At 41.1% G+C, this 14,161-nt stretch overlaps 1 protein-coding gene across 1 annotated transcript in view; it reads right to left on the bottom strand.

The window, feature by feature from the left end:
* Nucleotides 1–393: 393 nt before the first annotated feature.
* CERS5 (ceramide synthase 5) overlaps nt 394–14,161 on the bottom strand; it is a 29,045-nt gene continuing 15,277 nt past the window's right edge. The window contains exons 2-10 of the mRNA XM_069489773.1: nt 11,363–11,468; nt 10,622–10,752; nt 10,137–10,194; nt 7,404–7,454; nt 6,589–6,681; nt 4,864–4,992; nt 4,652–4,758; nt 3,735–3,891; nt 394–1,279 (exon numbers count right to left, since the gene is read on the bottom strand). Coding sequence (XP_069345874.1) covers nt 1,130–1,279; nt 3,735–3,891; nt 4,652–4,758; nt 4,864–4,992; nt 6,589–6,681; nt 7,404–7,454; nt 10,137–10,194; nt 10,622–10,752; nt 11,363–11,468 — 982 coding nt within the window. The 3' untranslated portion in view covers nt 394–1,129. The remainder of the gene's footprint in view (nt 1,280–3,734; nt 3,892–4,651; nt 4,759–4,863; nt 4,993–6,588; nt 6,682–7,403; nt 7,455–10,136; nt 10,195–10,621; nt 10,753–11,362; nt 11,469–14,161) is intronic.

Raw genomic sequence — 14,161 nt, forward strand, 5'->3', positions numbered from 1 at the left:
GGGCTAAAAAAGAAAACAAAACATCTGCTCAGACTCATTTATCACAACCTTAAAGTGTTAATTGGCAATCTCTGGATTGAATAAAATGAAAATACAGGTATCTAACTAAAGGTGACTTAACTTTTCAACCAAAGCCTTTGTTGGTTTCACTGTATACATCTTTTAATCTGCTCAGTATTGTTCTTGTGATCCACTAAATATGTTTACTTTTTCTTAAAACATAAAGCCCTAAAATGTAGGCATTCTGGCTGACTCTTCCCACCATGAAGAGAGGAAAAAAATTGGTGTCCAGGGCCCTTGAATCAGACCTGAAAAACCTAATTATTAGCTTATGGATTCAGGGATCTGGGGACAGCGTCACTAAAGAGGTTGAGACAATAAAGGAGGGTTGAAGCACTTTTATTCACAGAAGAGTAAACAATATATAAAACCATTAACAGCTCACCCAGTGGCTGTTGTCCTCCTCTAGCCCTTGGCTCACCCTCTCCCACACTCCCCCCTCCCTGCGTACCATTGAGTAAAGAGCAGGGTATCAGCAGCTGTCCCTGTCACTATCAGGTGATAGGAAGAGGATCTAGCAAGGGGCCACAGCAATCCTGGCCATCCATCACGGTTCTGTTTCTTTACAACTTCATCTTGTGAAATACTCCAGCTCCGAAAGAGGAACAGTGCAGGAACCAGGAGCTGAACTTGGCAGCTCCATTCAGATGGTCCAGGAGTTTAGAGCCTCAAGAGCCATGGGCAAAAAGGAAGGGGATAGTCTGGAGGCAGCATAAGTCAAGATGCAGCCAAATCTGGGATTGAGGTGGGTTCAAAGGCAAGGCCTAAGGGCCCCAGTCCAGAATTGTGCCCCAACCCAGGCAATGAAACTCATGCCTACGCACAAACGCACATGCATAAGCACACACACAAACACACACACAGCAAATAACATTACTGAAAGGATCTGGAGGCTATTAAATACAAAATGGCAGAGTTTTTTAAAAAAGTGAAAATATTTGCTTCTTTGAGTCTCCTCAGTGCCTGTAGTCCCCCAGTCACAGGAGAGTAGATGTTGGGAGACCCAAGAGGAGTATGTTGCCAATGGCCCTGTAAGTCCATGGATGCTTAAGTCCCCATACCAACCACCTTACTCTTCAGCCCAGTAGCTGCTTCCCATGTGACCATTTACCCGATTGGCACCATTGCTGGAGCTACTGTCACAGGGGCTTTTTGTGCAGGTGGTCCCATCTTCTTCTTCTGAGCTGCTTTCCACATCACTGCGATCATCCTTAGATACCTGGGTGGGATGGGACCAAAGGCAGGAAAGTGAGGACAGAACTTTTTTAGAGAGAATTGTAACACAGACTAAGCTCAAAGAGTCCATGTTTGGGCACTGTTCCCAATCTGGTCTACTTTCTGGTGACAGCTTACTCAAAGTATTATCTGGACCATGGCTACTATCGTATGTATCTTTTGCCTACTCTCTGGCTTTTTTCTCTTGTCATCTCTGATTCTGTTCTTTATGGAATAGAAGCAGCTTTGTAGAGGGGTGTATCTTTGAGGACCAGCCTGAGAGAACTAACATCATTCACTGAGACCTACATTAAGTTTGAGGGAAACTCTAAAAACCCTTTCTCTTCTGACTCAAACAATAGGGAAGGCTGACACAAATAATACCTGTGACTGTCAGCAGTGTGTCTACCTTGGTGGTGTAGACACTGCATTTATTCATATTTGTTATCCTGAGTTTTGCTTTATCCCCAAAGCTAATCTGTAACAGGCCCTTTTTTAAGCAGTTTACTATTCCTGAACTGAATTCCCACTATCCTATGACACTGTTTCCCAATCTTTTCCCCTTTCCCAATAGCAAGATCACTTCTCTTTTGAAACTTCAGCATCCGTAAGATACACAGTATGGTGAAAATAAAAATGGATGAGAAAAGAATCCCAGTCCCAATTATGTTACTATCTGTGAATCTTTACCTATTAACTTGAGAGCTATTTTGTTTTGTATTTTCAAATGAAGTGTTTGAATTAGAGCAGTGTTTTACACTCTAAATTATCCTGCATATCAAGCATAGTATTTCAAATTCTTTACCATGGACCATAAAGTAAAGGACCCTAGTTCAGACTGCTGACCTCCAGAACTGAAGGATAATAAATGTGTGTTTTTAAAGTAATGAAATAAAGGAAGTGAAAAGGAACAAAGCTATAATAGATGCTGGCAGGGAGGCAGCATTTGCTTTGGATTAGCTGTTTAGATTTGTACTGGATAGCTCTTCTATAGTTTATTATAGCTGTCGACCTCTGAACTCAGATGACTAATTGATTACCTGATCTTTAGGAAATTTCCACCAGAGGGAAGAGTGTCTCTAGATTCGAGGTGAAGGGAGACATAAAAGAAAAAAAGAAAAGAAAAAAGTAGACTCAACTCTTGCCTCAATTTAGGAAAAGAATCTGGCAACTTCAAGGCCAGTCAACAATAGCCCTGTAAGTTCAGGAGAGAGGGCATGCTCTGAGACAAACACTGCGGAATAGAAAGGAGAGCAGGAAGGAAGAGAAATACCTTCAGACAGACATGCTTCACTAAATACTAGAAGCACAGATACACTTACATGCAAGAGATGAAACTGTCCAGCTCCTGCCAGGCACAGAAAAAAGGAAGGAGGTGAGAAAAGAGTGGAGAGTACAGAGTCTGGGTCTAATCCTTCCTGGATAGGTTACCTGTTCAGGAAAGAAAAGCAGGGAAGAACAGAGATGTCTAGTAGCTACAGGATGCATAGTAGGCACACTGAGCAAGTTCTGAAACCAATTGCAGCCGTAAGAAACAATGACATAGGAGATCATGAATACTTAGGTTACACTCCATCAGTTTGTCCTAGCATTAATACCTCCACTAGCAGAGCCCTTCCCACTTGGGAATTTGTATTCTTTAGGCTGAAATCCCTAGCTCTTGGACTAATCACAGTCTGACTGTTTCAGAACTTATCAAATTCAATTATGAGTTTGTTTTTCTTTTTTTAAATTTGACATAGCGTCTCACTATGTTGCCCAGCCTGGTCCCAAACTCCTGGGCTCAAGTGATCCTCCCATGTCAGCCTCTCAAGTAGGTGGGATTACAGGTGCATGTCACTGTGCCCAACCAATTATGAGTTTTATCATTAAATGGCACCTTTCTTTGGCTCTTGGTATAATAAGGACATTGGAAACACCACATACCCATTCACTTAGGACCCTTGCCTCATACAACAGTGGGATAAAGAAGGTATTAGTTCCTTATGTAAATCAAACCTTGAATATCACAGCATGGTCATCTTGGGGTGGCTTGTGAACTACCATACTGCTCCTAGACAAGCTAACAATCTGCTTTTACACAATTTAAATCTTGGCGCTTTGCATATGATTTCCTTTAACAAAAAAAGGCTCCCACGTTAAAAACAAAAATATGAAATCCACTAATGTAGAAAGGATAGGAAAGGTTGAGGGCATCTTTAAACTCTTAACCCTACTCATTCTTTAACAAAAGCCATTCTTAAGGGACAGGAAAAAGGTAGATCCTTCTTCTTGCATCTAAGTTATGTCTTAAAAGGCTAAACACTCATATTTATAGAAAAGGCAAAAACTCTAGAGCCCTAGGCTTTTTGCTTGGCCTTCTTGTGTAGATGGTGCTCACCAGGCTAGATGGAGAGGTCTGTTGAGTAATACCCATCTTCCTACACAGCCCAAAGAAAGAAGCCATCTTTCAGCCTCACCTTTCCCCGCATCAAGGCTTTGAAAGCAATTCGTGCAATTAGATAGGACCAGATGACATGCAGAACCTGTAGGGTCAGAAGAAGGCCATTGAAGAGCCACCAGGAAGCATAGGGCCCGATCATCTCCCAACTCTCAAAGAGGGTCGTGTTCAGAATCCTAGAAGAGGGAGGCCAACAGTCAGATTCTGGAGTCAAAGCTAGGTGGACAGATGAAACTGAAGTTCCAGGGATATTTATCCACAGTGAGAGAAGAACAAAGAAAGGGAGGAGCCTGTGGAGTTTTCTATCTTTAGGGACTGGGGAAGAGAGAGAAATCTTAGGAACTGATGGATTAAGTCACATTATTAATCACTTCAAATATGCACAGTTTCACAAAATTGGGACAGCAGTGGGACAAGATTATAATTCTGGGAATGACTCAGATCCTCAGGCACATATACGACAGTAGGTAGCTGATTTTCTCAGACTGAGCAGAATCTCCAACCCAGAGTCACTGACTTTGTACCATAAAGTAGTCAGTGTAGAAGTGAAAGGGGGGTGTGTGTGTGTGTTGATCAGGAATAGAGCTGGAACACAAACAAGAAAGATCCTGAGAATTCTGTAAACAGTGCAAAAGAAAGCAAAAGGATTACTTAGGCACAAAATGAGGACTGTTCCTCAGAGATAAGTCAGGAAAGCCACAAGCAAAGTGAGATGGATACTGAGTCTAAATCAGACCTTGCTAGAAATACGGTGTAAGACAGCTGGGAGGTCCTGTGAAACAAAGTCCACAAGGGTCAGCTTAGGCCAAAGAGAATGCAGGGTTATAGGGTTCTTGGTGTTCTATTGGCAAAAATAGAATAGAATAGAAAACTTGAATTGGCAAAAAGGTATCATTAGTTACATACCTACCACAGCTCTGCAGCTCTAGCACTTACCAGAATGGATAGATTCCTAGACGAGTGACCATAAAAACAGCACTGAATATCACAAAAAGGGTGTCACAGAGCCGCTGATACTTGGCGTAATTTGCCAGCTTGGCTGCCTGAAGAAAGGAAGATAAGAATTGAGTTGGGAACAAAGTCAGTTCTCACACAGGAAGAAAAGGAGAGAAAAAGAGGAATGATGAAAACAGGGGTTGGGTTTTTACCTCCAGCAAGAAGTCTGAGGCGTCATGCAGACACATGATCAGAGTTCCCACTCGAGCCATGTTGTTGATGTAGGAGAAGGTGATAAGCCCAATGGTGACCAAGTGATGCATAAACATGATCAGGAAGTCCTAGGAAGGAATGAAAATAGAAGAGGCAGGTAAAAGCAAGGCCATAGAAATGCTAGCCAACCCAATAGCCTGCATTATTCTGAGGCTCTTACCCCACCCCTTGTAGGTTCCATTCTGCTTACACCCTCCCTTAGGGCATTTAACCCAATACTACCTACATCAGTGACGGACCCATTATCTGTTAATAGAGCTCAGAACACAGAAAAGAACAATTTCCTTTGGTAATTGCAGGATATATAGAGCATGGATGCTGAGCTGATACTTGGGAGTAATTTCTCAGTGGGCCTTAGATATCCCTGAGACTCTTCTGCTTTAATGACAGAAATTTCAACCAAAGGGACCTAAGAGAAAGGGGAGGTTTGTGGAAGAACAGCAAAGCTAAATTCCAAAATGTTTCAGAAAAATGCATATTAGTTAAACCATTTTACTGCAAGCACTTCCTGCTTTCAGATTTAAGGCTCTGATTTCCTCTTGGGTTCAAATGCCAGGGTTCGACCTGGAGAAATCTCCAAATACTTGAGTTATCATATACATCTATTAAATACTTGTCAGCCCACTGAGGCACAAAGGGTGGGAGAAGGCAAGTGAATTTGAGTCAGAGAAACAAGGATGAAAATTCTATGCTCCCCACATAGATACAATGGTATTAATGATGTTCTAGTTCTTTAGTTGGGTGATGGGTTCACAAGTATATAGTCTATTATGTTTTAAAACTTATATATGTATTTTAAACTTTTTAATATGTATCACTAAAATAAAATTTTAATAAGATGATCTGTGTCTCCTGACTATAGGAGAGTGAAAGGCACTGGAATTGAGTATCAAGTTTCTACTTCAGATAACACTAACAACCCAGTTTAGTTTTAATCCATTCCCATAAATGCTAACCCTGTTTTTCCTGTTGACCCTTCTTTTCCTTACCAAAGATAACCCTGATTAGTGACAGAGTAGGGGTAGAGCTGCTGGAACCACATTGTATCAGGTGGACACCAGTGAAAAGGTAAAGATTCTGCCCTTTCAGTCTGGTTATATAAAACTTAAGTCATTTCCAATTCTGTCACTATGTGGGTAAGTCAACTCAGTTTTCTCAATCTTTGCTTCCTAAACAATAGCAGGAAGAAAGTAAACTAAATCATCTAAAACCCTTTCTATTTGACATTCGGTAAGTAAATGGGGTAATCAAAGGGAGAACAGAGAGAGAGCAAGCAAGGGTTCCTAATACCACTTAAACACCAGATCAAGCTTTTCTGGAATCAGGTGTTCTTTCTGAATCAGACTTTGGTGTCTCCAAGTTCTGACTAGTTTCCTGAAATTTAGAGAGGTAAGAACCTTGGAGAAGAATAAGGAAAAAAGTATGCTTCTTAGCTGGTTAACTGTTCTCATCCTAGGGCTTCCCTGAATATCTTAAATATACTTCATCACTGGTTAAGTTTCATTTGTGAGAACATTACAATGAGCTAATAGTCCCATCAAACCAACTTTCTCTTTCGTTTGTGGTCCTAGTCAGGGAAGAGAATCCATCACAATGGCAGTAATGGAAAGTGGTAGAAAGGAAGATGCAACAAATTAGGGAATTGAGGGAGCCCATGTTCTTACCTTTCTTTTAATGTCTGTAAACTGAGAAAACATAAGAGACCAATAGAAGGCCAATTCCATGATATAATAGTAATAAAGCCCACGGGAGAGAGGCTGGAAGAGAGAAAAAAGTAGTTAGAATACCAGCTAGTCAAAGGTGCATTCCAACTTTGCAGGTTTCTCTGTCTTGGAGGACCAATACCCCAAATTATTAGGTATTTTTCCTTTCCTATTAATTATCTCCCAAGATCTGCAATAGCTAACAGACTTTGGATTGGTGTAGAGACTTAGACCTCTTCCCTCTGTACCTCTGCATACCATCTCCAGCTCTCATCTATTAGAGATAAGATAATACGTACTGTAGCACAATCCAACCAGTATGTCTAGAATTGTAGGCAATTAGTGCTTTTCATGGGATTAAATACACAAAGGCCTTCGGGCCTTCCCTTCTCCTACCCCTTTAGCAGTTCCCTGACATTTTTCTAGTATAGATTAGAACCAAGATGTTCTTAAGGGGATTCCAAGTTGCCCTTGATACAAAAAGGACACCTGAACCACAAAGCACCTCATTAAATGCCAGGAAACTGCTTTTCTCTCTAGCCCAATTAGGGTGAATATAATGGGGAACTTGGAACAAAAAGGTCACTGGATTTCACTGCTATGGGGGCCTCAGAAATAGAAACTCTGAATATGTGACTCCGAGGGACTTAGCCCCTAAATCCTCAATACCAAGGAAATGTGCCATCTGTCCTGGGACTGGCATTGCACTCTCACCCACCCCATCTTATGCCTTATGCACATACAAGGCACCTATCTTGAAACAATTCAGATCCTACCTGAAATGGATAGCCATGCCAGCACTGTCGGATGTCCCAGAACCAAGGTGACTAAAAGGAAACATAATCCAGGTCAGCCTTCAGGATTCTCACCTGGCTTCAGGATCTACCCTGTATAATCCCCCTTCTCACTTGGCTGGGGCAAGAGACAAGAAAGGGCTCCCTCTTAACAGGTTTTAGAGATCCCTAAGGGATGAATAAATGGCTATATTTTTCTTCTACAATAAGAAAGTGTTATAAATAGAAAAACTATGCTTTGAGGTAAGTAAGAGCAGGGAGAGCTCTAGGACAGTTTTAGGAAACATCACCACCTGGGATATATATATGGAGGCAGGAAGACAACGATTCTGTTTGATAACCGAGAGAGATCTCTGTGTCAGTTCAAAACTCAAAAGTAATCATCTCTAATGGAGTTACAATTATGTCCTTTAAGGACTTTGTTTGTTTCACTTATGCCATTGAATTTATTACCATTATAATTGTTTATAATTGTTTTATTATCCTTTCAATGTCTATAGGATCTACAGTTACAAGCTCTTATTGATAATTCATATTTTCTTTTTTCTTGGGGTTTATCAATTTTAATCAGACTTTCAAAGTACCAACTTTTGGCATTAATTTTATCCATTGTCTAATGCCTATTTCATTATTTTCTGCTTATTCTTTATTATTTCTTTCCTTTAGCTTACTATGCTCCTTTTCAAGATGCTCAAGTAGAAACTTACATCACTGACTTTAAGCCTTTCTTCTCGTCTAACATAAATATTTAAGGCTATTAATTTCCCTGTAAGTATGCTTTAGCTGCATCCCAGAAATTTTGATATGTTGTATTTTCAGCATCATTTAATTCATATTTTCTAATTTCCTGTGTGATTTATTTGATCCATGGGTTATTTAGAAGAGTTGTTTAACTTCCAAATATTTTCTTTTTCTTTTTTTTTTTTTTTTTGAGACAGAGTCTCACTCTGTTGCCCAGGCTAGAGTGAGTGCCGTGGCGTCAGCCTAGCTCACAGCAACCTCAAACTCCTGGGCTCAAGCGATCCTACTGCCTCAGCCTCCCGAGTAGCTGGGACTACAGGCATGCACCACCATGCCCGGCTAATTTTTTCTATATATATTTTTAGCTGTCCATATAATTTCTTTCTATTTTTAGTAGAGATGGGGTCTCGCTCTTGCTCAGGCTGGTCTCGAACTCCTGAGCTCAAACGATCCGCCCACCTCGGCCTCCCAGAGTGCTAGGATAACAGGCGTGAGCCACTGCGCCCGGCCCCAAATATTTTCTATATATCTTATTGACTTCTAATTTAATTCCATTGTAGTCAGAGCATACATTCTGTAAGATTTCAATATTTTGAAATTACTGAGACTTATTTTATGGCCCACCATAATCTATCTTAGTTGATGTTCCAGGTGTATTTGAAAATTATATGTATTCTTCAGCTGTTGGTGTAGTGTCCTATACATGTCAATAAGGTAAAATTGGTTGATCGTGTTGTTAATATCTTTTACATCCTTAGTGATTTTTTTTTTTATGTCTAGTGATTTAGTCCATTACTGAGAGAAGAGCATTAAAATCTCTAACCATGGGCCAGGCATGGTAGCTCACACCTGTTATCTTAGTGCTTTGGGAGGCCAAGGAAGGAGGATTGCTGGAGGCCAGGAGTTCTAATGCAGCTTGAACAACATATGGAGGCCCTGTCTTTACAAAAAAATAGAAAAATTAGCTGGGCATGGTGGTGCATGCCTATAATCCCAGCTACGTGGGAGGCTGAGTCAGGAAGATCCCTTGAACCCAGGAGTTTGAGGTTGCAGAAAGCTATCATGATGCCCCTGTCCTCTAGCTTGGGCAACAAACCAGAATACTATCTCCTCCCACTCCCCAAAACCAAACCAACTGTGACTATGTATTTGTCTATTCCCTTCCTTCAGTCCTACCAGTTTTTGCTTCATCTATTTTGAAGACACAATTATATCATTTAGAGAAAAATAGTGTGAGACAGGGAAAAAAACATGAAATTAGGAATCAAAATGCCTGAAATTTTTCTTTGACTATGACAACAGAAAAGCGGGAATAATACCTATTTTGCCCAACTTCTTAAATAAATAAATGAATCGGATGATTGATTGAGACAGGGTCTCACTCTGGTACCCAGACTGCAGTGCAGTGGTGTGTGATCATAGCTGACTACAGCCTCAAACTCCTGGACTCAAGTGATCCTCTTGCCTCAGCCTCCCGAGTAGCTAGGACTACAGGTGCACACCACCATGCCTGGCTAATTTTTTGATTTTCTTGTAGAGACAGGATCTTGCTATGTTGCCTAGCCTGGTCTTGAACTCCTGGCCTCAAAAATCCTCGCACCTCAGCCTCCCAAAGTGCTGGGATTATAGGCATGAACCACTACGCCCAGGAGTTTCATCCACCTTAAAGTGCTATTGATTGCCTTGGAGGAACAGGATTTCTGTCAAGTACTTTGTAAGCTACTAAGTACTATGCTGATTTAATTATTACTATTATTATTAGCATTATTTAGGGGAGAAATAGTAGAGTCATGAGGTTACTGAAGTCAGGCCCCAGACAGAAGACAATCTCTTAGCATATAAACCTAGGCTATGGTTATAACAAAGGAGAAAAACTTAGGGAAAAATAAAGGTCTAAAGCTATTTAACTCTTATCTCTAGAGATCTAGGCACAATTAGAATCCAATCAGAGGACCAGAGAAAGTTCAGACTCACCAACCAGAGAAATCTAATTCCATAGCAGAATATACATAAATAAAAAGTGAATCTCCACCTGGGTGAGCAAAGAGTAGAGGTTAGACAAGTGTTTACTCAAACGAAGTCTTTGAGGTTAGGGAGGTCAAAATAGCAGATCTTCCAAAAAAAAAAAATGTCAATTTACAGCAATCTAGTACTGTTTCTGTCAGGGTGTACAAGAGTATGCATATCTACATACCTAAGTGCAGTTACAGGAATTTATTCACAGTCTATTTGGGAAAGGGGAATAAAATGGAACCACACCTAGCTCAGTGGCAAGCACGTCCAAGAAACTAAGGGTGACCAGTCTTCCAGTCCTCTTCCTTCCTACCTACGGTAGACTGAGTTAGCCCTCCACATCCATCAGCTGTTGTCCTAACAACAGAAGTGATTTCCAAAAAGTAGTAGACCTCAGTCCAGTTGTATCCCCACCCTCCTCCTCATTCCCTCCCTTGGACACCTACATGCTTTCACAAAATTTAGTGAGCGTTGGGGGCTTGTCCTGATTCCTCCGATGGCGAAACCAGCATTGGATTTTTCGGACATCCCAGTCCAGTTGCTTTGATAGACCCTCCAGCCTTTTCTTATCAGGATACTGTAGGTGTATAACCAGAGTCAGAACACTCCTTTCTTCTCAAACCCATCATTAAATCTCTTTTACTAGCTCAGTGGCAAGGAGTGATCACCACAGTGGCTCAAGTGATGTTTATCTTTCCAGGTTTTATCCCAAAGTCATTTTTAGTAAGAAATCCTATCTCGCACATCAAGGACTTTTACTGCGAACATACACACATTCTTGTTTGGTCTTCTCCCTCCAGCCCAACCTAGGTAAAAAAGGATATTAAAACCCAAACTGCAAAGACTATCAGTACCTTCTCCATCTTGATTACACAACTAGGTAATGACAGAAACTAAAGCAAGGAAAAACAAAACCGAGATATTATATGGCTGTGTCTAGGGAAAGAGGAGCAGAAGTGGCTGCTGGGCCTAAAACTCAAAGGTGTCTATATTTGACATACATAGGGACCCTGGCCCAAAGGTTTTCCCTGAGGGGATAAATTCTCCATATAGCTATATGGACTACCCAAACGTAAAAGATCATCCTATCCTGTTCTTATCCTTGGAGATAAGTGCTTTCTATCCTCCCTTGTCCCATGGAGCAGTACCTCCCATGAATTTTCCTCTCTATTTCTTTGCCCACTTACCTTGGTAATAGATATGAACACCTTTTCAAGGATGGCATTGGGTTGGGCCTGATAAGGACCACTGTCCTCGATGCCAACATGGAGTGCACAGGGTTTGGCAATAAACCTGTAATGGAGAACACCCAAAAGCCAATTCTTTTTTTGTTTTTATTTATAATTGACACATAACAATTGTACATATTTGTGAGGTACAATGTGATGTTTCTTTTTTTTTTTTTTTTTTTGAGACAGAATCTCACTCTGTTGCCCGGGCTAGAGTGCCGTGGTGTCAGCCTAGCTCACAGCAACCTCAAACTCCTGGGCTCAAGCGATCCTCCTGCCTCAGCCTTCCAAGTAGTTGGGACTACAGGCATGCGCCATCATGCCCGGCTAATTTTTTTTCTATATATTTTTAGTTGTCCAGCTAATTTCTTTCTGTTTTTTTAGTAGAGACAGGGTCTCGCTCTTGCTTAGGCTGGTCTCAAACTCCTGAGCTCAAATGATCTGCCTGCCTTGGCCTTCCAGAGGGCTAGGATTACAGGCGTGAGCCACCACATCCGGCTACAATGTAATGTTTCAATGCATGTATACATAGCATAATAATGAAACTGGGGTAATTACCATATCCATCACTTTATTATTATTGTTTTTTAGACCTAGGGTCTTATTCTGTTGCCCAGGCTGGAGTGCAGTGCTGCAATCATAGCTCACTGTAACCTCAAACTCCTGGCCTCAAGCAATCCTCCCGCCTTGGCCTCCCAAAGTGCTGGAGTTACAGGCACAAGCCACTGCGCCTAGCCACAGCCATCACTTTAAACATTTATCATTTCTTTGTGGTGACAACATTGAAAACCTTCTCTTCTAGCTATCTTAAAATATAAAAGACATTGTTACTTGCTATAATCACCCTACTGTGTAATACAACACCAAATTTTTTCTTCCTAACTGTATGTCTCTGCCCACTGACCAACCCCTCCTGGTGCCCCTGTTCCCAGCCTCTGGTAACCACTATCCTTCTATCTACTTCTATGAAATCTACTTTTTTAGATTCCACATATGAATGAGATCATGTGGTGTTTGTCTTTCTGTGCCTGACTTATTTCACTTAGCATGATGTCCTCTGGGTTCCTCCATGTTGCTGAAAATAATAGGATTTCCTTGTGTATATATACCACATTTTCTTTATCTCTTCATCATTAGATGGGCATTTAGGTTGATTCTGTGTTTTGGATATTATGAATAGTGCTGCAGTAAACATAGGTATGAAGATGTCTCTTGACATACTGATTTAATTTCCTCTGGACTTAATCTAAGCCCCAAAACTATGAAACTGCTAGAAGAAAACAGGGAAAATGCTTAATGAAATTGGACGAGCAAGGATTTTTTGAATAAGACTTCAAAAGCACAGACAGGCTGGGCACAGTGGCTCACACCTATAATACCAACACTTTGGGAGGCCAAAGTGGGAGGATTGCTTGAGGCTAGGAGTTTGAGACCAGACTGGGCAACATAGTGAGACCCCATCTCTAAAAAGAAAAAAAGGCAACCAAAGTAAAAACAGACAAATGGGAATAGTTTTCCTTATATCAAAAGACCAAAAAAAAATTTTTTTTTTTTTTTTGGAGATAGAGTCCTTACTCTGTCACTCCGGCTTGAGTGCCAGTGGCATTGTCATAACTCACTGCAACCTGAAACTCCTGGGCTCAAGTGATCCTCCTCCCTGAACCTCCCGAGTAGCTGGGACTACAAGGGTGCACCACCACGCCTAGCTAATTTTATTCTATTTTTAGTAGAGACAGGGTCTCGCTGTTGCTCAGACTGGTCTGGAACTCCCGACCTCAAGTGATCCTCCCACCTCAGCCTCCCAAAGTGCTGGGATTACAGGTGTGAGCTACTGTGTCTGGCCTTGTATGTGTTCTTTTGAGAAGAAGACAAGAAGGGCTTAATTGGAGAGGAAAGTAGTACTGGGAGACTGAGCTCTTCCTAAATACAGACATCCTGGGTCCTGGTCACATTCCTGCCAGAATTTTCTTGGGCTTGTGCCTATAATCCCAGCACTTCAGGATGAGGGGAGGATCACTTGAGACCAGGGGTTTGAGACCAGCCTGGGCAACACAGCAAGACCCCACCTCTACAATAAAATTAAAAAATTAGCTGGGCATGGTGATACATGCCTGTAGTCCCCGCTACTTGGGAGGCTGAGGTGGGAGGATTGCTTGAGCCCAGGAATTCTAGGTTACAGTGAGGTATGAGCACATCACTGCAGGTCAGCCTGGGTGATAGAGCAAGACCTTGTCTCTGAGAAAAAGAAAAAGAACTTTCAGGAGTCCTGATAAAAGAAATTATATGAGATGATTTCTAAGATTTTTTCCTATATCTAAGATTCTATGATGTTATTGATTATAATTAATTTCTAACTTTTGGATCTTTGAAAATTGAGGAACTATTGTTTGGTTCTTCAAGAAAGATATCATTCTTCCTTACAACCAGAGATTTTTGTGAGCATCAGCTCTAGGAAAAGTTCTGTATAGCCACTTTCAGGATAAGTCAAAACCAGGTTTAGCTGTCTTAGCATCTCAGGGAGTGCCACAGTGATAATATTACTGGGAGGTGGAAGATGGAGTACTCTTGACCTGTTTTCCTGATCTGCATTTGAATCCAGAATTTATTATCTCTAAAGGCAGGATTGAGAATAAGAAACTTTATCTTCCTCTACGAAAACTTCTTTTACTCTTATCAACAGAGTTCCTGAGCCACAGGGAAACATTTATTCAGAGCACAAAGTTAGCCACATCTGTAACCCATTCTCTTTTACACAGA

The sequence above is a fragment of the Eulemur rufifrons genome, chromosome 16 (genome assembly GCF_041146395.1).
Source record: "Eulemur rufifrons isolate Redbay chromosome 16, OSU_ERuf_1, whole genome shotgun sequence".
Classification (NCBI taxonomy): domain Eukaryota; kingdom Metazoa; phylum Chordata; class Mammalia; order Primates; family Lemuridae; genus Eulemur; species Eulemur rufifrons.